Below are 10,557 nucleotides of genomic sequence, written 5' to 3'. Positions count from 1 at the left end.
GGGGGGGGGGGGCAGTGCACAGTCCCCACCCCACGTTCCCCAGCAGGGGACGAGCTGGTGCTGAGTGCGGGGGGAAAAGTGGCCCTGCCCCTACCCCATGGCCTGTCCTTCCTGCTGCAGCTGCTCGCAGCCCATGTGGGAATGTCCGGAACAGGAACAGGCAGTGCCACGCGGGCTGTGAGCAGCTGCAGTGTGGGGTGCTGGGCACACAGCGGAGGGGCTGCTTTTCCGGTGCTCAGCACCAGCTTGTAACCTGCCCCCGCTGCCAGCCTGGGCCCCGTGCTGGCTCCGGCTCCAGGCTTGCCTGTTGGGGCTGTGCTGCGGCGGCAGCAGCTGTGGCCCCCCTGCTTGCCACGTTGGGCAGTGTTTGCCACTGCTGCCTTTGGGCTGCTTAGCGCCCGAGCTCTTGGTACCATGCAGCAAGTGGGGGGGCCGCAGCTGCTGTTGCAGGAGCCCACCGGGCTTCCCTTGGGTCCTACTGCCTCTGGTTCCTGTCATTTTTGACAGGAACCAAGGGCAGATCAATGTTAATTTTGTAAAATTTTTAGGGGCCCTGCAGGCTGGATAGAATGGCCTCGTGGGCCGCAGCCAGCCTGTCGGTTGTATTTTGCCCACCCCGATTTAGTCACATACAGAATTACTGTGTGGAGAGATAACAATGGCTTTCCCAGGAGGAGGATAAGGGAATGGTATCACAGGTTACCCCCAAAATGTTTTGTGATGCCCCGCTCTATGAGCAATTGCCCAGCTCCTGTCTATCACACCTTGATGTTAGTGGTTATAAAGAGTGTGAGAGGCTGCAGTGGTCTTATTGTAGTGACCATCTTATCTGTAGTCAAGGCCTGGGCCTTCTGACTCCTTGGCCTTTTTTAGCCCCACTCTGGGCGCTCAAACCCCTCAGCCTCTTCACACGGTTCCTTCCTGGGCTGCTAGACTGCTTTGTCTCCCTCTTGGCCCCTCTTGGGTTGTCAGACACCTTGGTAACCACTTCCTGGGCTACCAGGCGCCTCAGTCTCTTTCCTGGCTCCTCTCTCTCGGCTTCCAGCCCCTTTGGTCTCTCTCCCTGAACCCTTTTGGCCTTCTACTTTCCTGGCCACTCTCCAGGCCCTTGTATCTGTTTGGTCCTGCACTCTATTCCTAGCCCCCCTCACTGGGGTGCTGCATGCCCCTTGACCTCCTCCTCCTGGCTGTGGTCACACAAGGACCCTCGGCTTTTCCTAGGCCCTGGCCCTACCTTGGGCCAGTTGAGAACTCCAGGCTTTCCCAGCTCTGGCAGTCAGTTTCACCCCTCGGCCCCTCCTGGGCCCTGGCCTCACACTGGCCAGTTGAGATTCCCAGGGTCAGTCCTCTGGCTGTCAGCCCTCCCATCTCTGTGGGTCTCTTGGGCCCCTCCATAGACCACTTCGTCTCTCTGGGCTCACCTGGAGCCCTTCATAGGTTTTCACTAACACAACCCTTTCCTTTTCTGGGCTCATCTGGACCCCTCAATAGGCCCCCATACTCTGCCTCGCTCGCTGGGTTCACCCAGACCCTTCAGTAGGTCTCTGAACCACTCTGTTCCCTGCTGAGGGCTCACCTGGCCCTTCAATAGACCCACAGACTCTCAGCTCCCCTCTCAAGGCTGTGTATCCCATTCTGGGTCTCCAGGAACCTCCTCCATCCCCTTAGTTCCTACTCAAACCTCCAGACTGCTCCAGATGTTATTCTCCTTCCTGGCATTCAGGAGCTGCAGCCTTCCTGCTGGGTGATATTCCTTCACCAGCTCCCAAAACGTTACTGCAAGTTGTGGTTTCAGGGTCTGGGCTTATACCCTGTCTAAGCCCAGCCCCACTTCCATCAGCTGACTCCTTTCCATAGGCCTAGCCTCACCTGCCAACTCTCTGGGTCAGCTGACTCTGCAGTTAGGTCTGACCCCCACCTGCCCGTGGCTCCACAGGCTGACTGACCTCTTAAAGTGACAGGCACCCCAAGTGCCCTGCCACAAATGGCAGATTTAATTCAATAAACTCCCAGATTTGTGTCTGATAATGGATCTAGTATTGCTATTTTTGTATCCTCACCACAAAAATGAGACCCTGACTTTGTGTGCAGTAAAGTCCTTCTGAACTCCCAAGACCCATGTATACAAGACATCGTTCTCACTAGCTAGGCCAGAACTGATCTATTGCAACATACAGTGTGTGTCATGAATCCAATTTCTTTTTCTGTTCCTGAAATGTCTGAAAGCAGATCCCATCCTTATCTGGACTTGGGGAATTATTTTTCCATAGGCTTTTTTTCCTTCATGGCTTGACTGTGAACAGACACCAATAGCATTTTCTACTAGAGATCTGAAATTGACCTGTGTCATGTAGCTGTGTCTGATTGTTTGTGTCATGTGATATTGTTTCTTTCCTTGGTTGGATGAATGCAATTACCATAGAAAAGAAGAGGACAGGGAAAATAGCCACAGGACCTTAAAGCGGTGGTTCTCAACCTTTTTTCTACCAGGACCCATTTGTAAACATTGATGGCCAGTCCAAACCCAGTGCCCCTCACTCCTGACCTGCTGTCCCTTACCCCTAGGCCCCAGCCCCACAGTGTGTGGGGCAGGGGGTGGGTGTATGGAGTAGGAGGAGCCCCAAGCAACCCCTTGCAGGATGGAGCTCTACCAGCCTGCAAGGGAAAACCACAGTTCCCCATGCTTTTCTTCTTTAAAGGAGAATCCATTTTTAAAGTTTGTTGATCCATTTCTAAAGTTTGTTCACAACTCTTTCATATATTCTTGTGACCCACTTTTGGGTTGTGACCCACAGGTTGAGAAATGCTGCCTTACCCACTTCCCTCTGGGAAACTCTAAATAAGAGCAGAGCATAGAGTATGTTCCTGAGTCTTTGAGTCCAATCCACTGCCTTTCAGGCAGTCACATTGTATAATCTCTTTCATAAAACGATCATGCTGCATCTTAAAAGTAGCTAGGTTTTTTGCCCCCACTAGTCCCTTTGGAAGGTTATTCCAGAACCTTTCTTCTCCAATAATTAGGTACCTTCTTCTGGTTTCCACACTATATTTATTCGTGGCTAGTTTATATCCACCTTTTCTTGTGCTAATGCTTCCCATTAAATTAAACAATTCTTTCCCCTTCATTGTGTTGACCCCACTAATGAATTTTGGCAGGGTTAATGAATTATAGACCATACATCATATCTCCTCAGCCTTCATTTTGCTAGTGTAAAGAAGCCAAGCGCTTTTAGACTCCTCTCCTAAGATGGCTCTGATAATCCTGCCAGTCCTTATCTGCATTTGTCTGAGTTTTGAATCTTTCTTGATCATGGATAAAAAGAACTGTATGCAGCATTCCAGATGAGGATTCAAAAGGGCCTTGTATAATGGCATTAATATTTCCTTATCTCTGCCAGAAATACTTTTCCTGATGCATCCTGGGATTGCATTAGCTTTTTACCTGGCCATACCACATTTGCAATGCATAGTTATGCTGTGATCAACTAGTAATCCTAGGACCTTCTCCTCATAAGTAATTTCCAACTGATCAGCTTCCAGCCTTTAGCAGAAATTCTTGTTAGTCCTCATGCACATGACCTTGCACGTTGTACTGTTTAATTTAATTCCATTTATGTTAGGCTAGCCCTAGGGTCATCCACTTCTTCCTGTATGATACCCAGATCCTCCTCTTTATTGACAATGCCTTCCAACCTTGTCTTATCAGCAATTTTCATAAGCACATTACAGTCTTTTTTTTTTTTTTTTGCCAACGTTGTTAATGAATATATTAAATAAGATTTCCAAGATCAATCCTTGATGAACTGTACTAGTGACCTCGGAGTTACCTCCTCCTAGCCTGCTACTTCTGCTTTTAATGCTACCTATAGTGAGAGAGAACTAGAATTTTCTTTTTATAGTAAATTTTTAAAAAGAAATGACGTGTTATAGAACCAAATCTATTTGTAAATTCAGGTCTAATCAAACAAACAGTTCTTGTTGCAAATAATGGTGGAAGGTATTTAAAAAATGTCAGAACACTTCACTTGGTCATTGTTAAATAATGGGCTTTGTTTTGGAAATGCTGAAACATTTTAATGTTTTTAAAAGAAACTTCTCACTTCCAAATGACCTTTTTAATTAAAAATTGACCTACATTTAAAAAAAAGTTTAAAAATTATTGAACAACCCAAAAATAAAATAAACTGTTTTGTGTTGGGTTGAACAAAATATCTTGATTGTCCAAAATTACTTTTTTCAGTAATTTTGGACAAACAGTTTTTGCCAAAAGGAACCCCAACATTTCTGTTTGGTTTGACCTGACCAATTTATTTTTTCAATGTTTTGACTGAGTGGGCTGAATGAAAAACCATGACATGCTTTACCCTATCCCTTTCCCACCTTTTGATTTTTGTACTGAGCTTGCCCTGCTTGATTAATACTTACCCATGCAGCATTATACCAAATACTTTGCTGAATTGGATAGATTACATTTACAGCCCTTGCTTTGTCTCCCCATCCTCACTGCACAGCAGCCCCACATGTTCTTTCCTGGCTGTCTTTTGAGTTATCTGGCTATTTGTTTTAACTTCCTGTGCAAGGTCTAATTTGGCTTGACTTCACTTCCTGACATCTATGGCATGGCTAACTTTATTGAATAGGTTCTGCCCCCCTCCCCATTTCTTATTTGTTGTCATAGGGTGTGGTGGCATAGTAATTAAGGTGTTTTTCTAGAGCCCTGAAAGAATAAGTTCAAGCCTTGCTCTGGACTTATGCCAAAGGCTTCCACCCAGCTGTAAATGGGTACCTGGTCATGTGGACTGGGATGTCAAAGGTGGCCATATCATTGCCTTCTTTGATGGACACGATCCTCAAAGCACAAAAGAAGTCCATTCCCATGTGGAGAAAAGGTAGCAGAAGGGCTGGTAAGCCCTCTTGGCTTAATAGGGATATCATGGTCCTCTTGAAAAAGAAGAAAGAGGCATACAAACAATGGAAGCTTGGGACAGTCCCCAAGGAGGACTATACAACAATGACCCACACTTGTAGGGAGCAGATTAGAAAGGCTAAAGCGGTGACAGAACTTAAGCTAGCAACAGAAATCAAGGACAATAAGAAGTCTTTCTTTAGGTAAGTAGAGAACAGAAGGAAAACAAATGGTAACTTGGGGCCATTGCTTAACAACTCAGGACAGGTAGTTACCAACACTCAGGAGAAAACTGAACTCCTGAATGACTGCTTTGCTTCAGTATTTTACCAAACTAAAGGGAAAACCATACTGGGTAAGTTTCAGAATGGGCATGGTGGCAATGGCTGCCTTCCTACTGTTGAAGTTGAGCTGGTACGTGATCAGTTAGAAAAGTTAGACATTTATAATTCAGTAGGGCTGAATTAACTTCATCTGAGAGTGCTGAAGGAGCTGGTCAAAAACATAGCAGGACCTCTGGTGAAACTCTTCCAAAACTTGTGGTGCTCAGGGGAGGTCCCTGAAGACTGGAAGAGGGCCAACGTTGTGCCCATCTTCAAGAAGGGGAGGAGAGAGGATCCAGGCAACTGTAGGCCAATTAGCCTAACTTCTATCCAAGGGAAAATCCTGGAAAAATTCATTAAGGAGTCTATGTGCAATATGCTTGCAGAAGGTAGGATTCTGAACAACCGCCAGCATGGCTTTGTTGCAGGCAGGTCTTGTCTTACCAATCTCATCTCCTTCTATGACCAGGTAATTCACCACCTGGGTAAGAGAGGGGAGATCGACATTGTATATCTAGACTTCCAAAAGGCCTTTTATCTGGTATCCCATGATGTTCTCATGGGAAAATTGGAGGATTGTGGGCTTAACTGCTTGACAGTTAGGTGGGTAGGAAGCTGGCTCCAGGGTTGGACCCAGGGAGGTCTGATGAACAGATCTGTGTCATCCTGGCAAGAGGTGGCCAGTGGTGTCCCTCAGGGGTCCGTACTTTCTCTAGTGCTTTTCCACATCTTTATCAATGATTTGGATGTAGGGATGAAGAGCTCACTGGCCAAGTTTGCAGATGACACCAAGTTATGGGGGAGCATGGTCACGCTTGAAAATAGGCTGCAGATACAGGCAGATCTAGACAGGCTAGGAAGTTGGGCAGATCAAAACCAGATGAAATTTAACATTGAAAAGTGTAAAGTGCTCCATTTGGGGATGAACAATCCCCAATATACTTACAGGCTCAGTGGCACCCTACTGACTAGCACCATGACTGAAAGGGACCTAAGGATAATAATAGACCACAGTATGAACATGAGCTGTCAGTGCGATGCTGTAACCAGCAGGGCAAACAATACTCTGTCATACATCAACCGATGCATCTCAAGCAAAACCAAGGAAGCGATTCTTCCGCTTTACTCAGTATTGGTGAGACTGCAGCTGGAGTACCAATTTTCGCGCATATAGCCTGCACCCATGTATAACCCACAGAAAATTGTGTTTTTGTAAAATACTCTGTGTATTCCCTGCACCCCAGGACATGGCCACAAGTGTGGGCTCTGTTGGGCTTGCAGGCTCTGCAGGGGAGGGGAGGGATGAGGAGCTGCGAGCTGCAAACCCTGCTCCCTGCTGTCGCCACCAGCCGCACTCTGCTGGGCACAGCTGCTGGAGCTGGAGCCGGAGCCCACAGCTCCTCATCCCTCCCCTCCCCTGCAGAGCCTGTCCCCGGCTGCGGGCTCCAGCTCCGGCTCCGGTTCCAGCGGCCATGCCCAGCAGAGTGCGGCTGGCAGTGGCTGGCGGCGGCAGCGGGAGCCCGCAGCTGGGGACAGGCAGGGATGGGCTATGCTGTTCTAAAGACTCTGCATAGTCTGCACCCTTGTATAGCCTGCACCCACCTGTCAAGTTTGTAAAAACATGTATAGCCTGTGGGCTATATGCATGAAAATATGGTACTGTGTCCAGTTTTGGGTGCCGCGCTTCAAAAAGGACATGGGAAAGCTTGAGAGAGTCCAGAGAGGAGCCACCTGTATGATCAGACTTGCAAGGCGGGCCATATGAGGAGAGCCTGAGGGACTTGGGCCTCCTCACCCTAAAAAAGAGAAGGCTGAGAGGGGACTTTGGTAGCAGCTTACTGCTACACCAGGGGAATACATCAAGGGCTCGGTGAAGAGCTGTTCACCAGGGCACCCTTGGGAAAAAACAGGAGTAACGGCCACAAACTTCTGGAAGACCGTTTCAGGTTTAACACTAGGAAAAATTCTTCAGTTGGGGTGTCCAGACTGTGGAATAAACTCCCTCCAGAGGTGGTACAATTGCCTACCCTGGAAATCTTCAAGAGGAGACTGGACAGTCACCTTGCTGGGGTCACCTGACCCCAGTTGTCTTTTCTGCCTAGACTGGGGTGGGGCTGGACCCAATGATCTTGCGAGGTCCCTTTCAGCCCCTTCCGATCTATGGAACTATGAATCTATGCTGGATTCAGAAACTGGTGTACCTTAACTATCCTAGCCCAGTGGTTTCAGTAGACCTTTAGCTTGTCTGCTCTCTTCTTATTCCTAATGACCTTCCTGAGGTGATCATTCATCCAGTTGGGGTCTGGAGCTCTTCCCTACAAGGATTCCCTGTGCTCAGGATGCATATTCCAGATCATTTTTACATATCCAACTCAAAGAAATTCTAGGCTTCTTCTGGATTCATGCCTCCAAGACCTCACTCTAGTTGACTTCACTTAGCTTATTCAAGTTTGTTGATCAAGATCCTTGGTTAAAGACCTCTCCTTCCAGTACTGTAACTAAAGCAGGGTTTCTGGGGTAGCATCCCCAGGTGATGACATGGGAGGGGAAAGGGGCAGGAAATAGCAGCTGCTGTCTGGCCACACAACCGTGTCAGCCATTGCATGCATTGCAGCTACCCTGGGAGCCTGGCTGACTTGTCAGGCCTCTCTCTCCTTCAGGTTACTTTAAACTGAGTAAACCTGGGGCCAGTTAGTTCAAGGTTTGTTTCCCATGGCTACCTGTTCTGTACTGGCCTCATGGCTTACCAGTATTAGGACATTTTTAATGCTTTCCTTTCTGGGCCGCAGGCAATAGCCATAGAAAAATATGACTGCTACCAGGTTCCTGACTGGGTACAGAGCCTGAATGTAGTGTTTTCTCAGCACATTCACAAGAGTAATTGTGTGGCTAGGACTGGTTGCGAAGGGGCAAGCAGAGCCTTGTCTGTCTAATTTACCAGCCTAATTATAGTGTGTTTTACACTATCATTAAGACTGGAATGTTGTTGGAGAGCAAACACAAACAGGGCACAAACATGGCTGGAGGAAATGAATCTTTAATTGCTGGCAATGTTCATGGTACATGCTTTGCAGCTTGTACAGGTCTGCCTACTGTGTCCAGAGACAGTGACAGAACAGGACTTGTCGCTCCATTTTGGTCACCCACCAGCATCCCCTGTATTCATCATGGGCAGAAGGAGTCTGTTTCCATATTTCTTCCTCTGACTTTTCCCCCCTTTTCATCTCACATGTGGAGAGGGCCCTGCCTCCTTAACTCTCACCAAATAAGAATACTTTTATTATCCTCCCTGTTTGTTCTCTCCTAATGCATCCTACTAGAAAAGTGCAGTCCCCATTGCCTTTGAAACAAGTTGTGGCCTTTTAGCACCTGTTCTTTCTTTTTTTGTTTCCAGAGTGGGTGTTTGTTGGCCTGATAATCATGGGGGCTTTCCTGTTCTTCCTCCTGATTGGGATTTGCTGGTGCCAGTGCTGTCCCCATAGCTGTTGCTGCTATGTTCGTTGCCCCTGCTGTCCGGATTCCTGCTGCTGTCCACGGGCATGTGAGTGACCAGGTCCAGCACTGACCAAATGAAGAAACCTCCCCCCATATCACTTCTACTCTCTAGAAGAACAGGAGGAAAAACTCTTAACACTCCCCACACACTGTCCTGCTTGACAGAAAAGCCAGTTATTAGGAGTGAAGCACCTGACTTGTACTTAAATGGTTGAGTGCTCTGAGTTAATTAAGAATGTAATTTCCAGAGCCCTCCTATCAGCGAGGTGCTGGCAACCGTGTCTGTTCCTCTTAAGTGTGAAATTCCCCCTCCCAAGGTCACAGTCCTGTCCGTTTGTTAGAAAGTGTTGGGATTACAAGCAGGGTACACCAGGGGAGGCCATGTTCCCACAGTGCAAAGTAGCTATCCACTAGAGTTTTGCAAAACACCTGCAACAAAGCCAGGTTCCATTCTAAAGTCATGCTGAGATCCCACAAGCCTTTTAAGTAAGCTTGCTACTTGAAAGACTTAGTTTGGTTTTCAAAGTGAATTGATACAAAGCCAAATCAGAAATCCAATGCATCCCTTCTTTATAAGCTGAATGCCCTCCATTATACAGATTGATGGGAGTGTTCAGCAGAGAAATAATTTTCTAGATACTCCATTTAGGAAGGAACCTACTGGCTCTTGTGGATTCATTCATGATGCCACAGATGGCTGCTAGGGAGGCAGTCACTGTTATCAGAGCAGCAGCAAGAGTACTGTTGGAGCGTCTACTGGCAGGGCAGGGCAGGTGATTCATTACTAATTCTTGCTTTCTTTTCAGTGTATGAAGCAGGCAAGGCTGCTAAGGCTGGATACCCATCTGCTGTCACTTCCATCCCAGGTCCTTACTACATCCCTACCGTGCCAGTAGCTGGCATCCCATCCCCTGCTGTGCTGATGGAGAAGTCGCATCCCCCTCCCCTAGCCCCAAATGACTCCAGTGGAGGAAGCCAAAATGGTAATTTGTAACCTGTCTTTCTTGGGACCTTATCAGAACAGAGTCCTTAGTAGAGCGCAGCTGGAGGGGGAGGGTTAGTTTATTTAGAGAACAATGCTATCTGAACATAGATCTGAGAAACTTACTTTTCATCCTGGTTCTGACACATTCATGCTTTAGGGTAGGAATGTCCAACTTCTTTGGCCCTGTGGGTTAGATCTGGCCCTCAGGGCTTCTCAAAGGCCAGGTGACCCACCTCTGGTAGCAGGGCAGCAGCTGCTTTGTTGGCATGGCTGTGGAATTCAGGGTGTGAATGCTGTCACCACTTCTCCCCATTTTTCTCCTGCTATTGATTTGAGTCATCAGTGGTGACCAAAGTACCCAAATTTGTTGGTGGGCAAAGGCAAAGGGGTGAGTGGCAGCAGTATCCTCCCCTGGCTTCTGGAGTGGTGCCAGTACAGCGGTTCCAGCAATTGCTCTGACAAAGCTTGCAGGTCACAGTTTAAAAGGCCACGAGTTGAACAGCCCTGCTTTAGGGCAAGTCTTTCAGTGTATATGTCTGTGCCCTATTAATGCCAGGCAGCAGAGACCGAGACACTCTATGCTGGCTCCAAGCATGCTACCTTCAGAGCCAAAAGCAATAAGCCACTTCAGGGTGGTGCTGCACATGGGCCAGGAAGCTCTTTCTGGCACGTGTTCAGTGGCTATACTATGTCCAGTTTGGGAGGGAGGATGTGTGAAGGGTATATGGCACGTCTTGGTATGCAGCTTCCTGTCCTGTCATTGAGCAGTATGCACACACCCTTAGCCACTTTGTAGCTCAGCACCTGCATCAGTAAAATGGGAATTGCCATGGTCTCCAAAGGTAAGC

General features: G+C 47.8%; 1 protein-coding gene across 1 annotated transcript in view; it reads left to right on the top strand.

Annotated features, from left to right (window-relative positions):
* Positions 1 to 10,557, top strand: part of ILDR2 (immunoglobulin like domain containing receptor 2) — a 60,208-nt gene that overhangs the window by 37,795 nt on the left and 11,856 nt on the right. The window contains exons 6-7 of the mRNA XM_019523906.1: positions 8,624 to 8,770; positions 9,531 to 9,707. Coding sequence (XP_019379451.1) covers positions 8,624 to 8,770; positions 9,531 to 9,707 — 324 coding nt within the window. The remainder of the gene's footprint in view (positions 1 to 8,623; positions 8,771 to 9,530; positions 9,708 to 10,557) is intronic.

Source organism: Gavialis gangeticus, unplaced genomic scaffold (genome assembly GCF_001723915.1).
Source record: "Gavialis gangeticus isolate Ggan-Ray unplaced genomic scaffold, GavGan_comp1, whole genome shotgun sequence".
Classification (NCBI taxonomy): Eukaryota; Metazoa; Chordata; order Crocodylia; family Gavialidae; genus Gavialis; species Gavialis gangeticus.
Note: the sequence above shows the minus strand (reverse complement) of the source record. Positions and strands in the feature narration are given on the sequence as shown.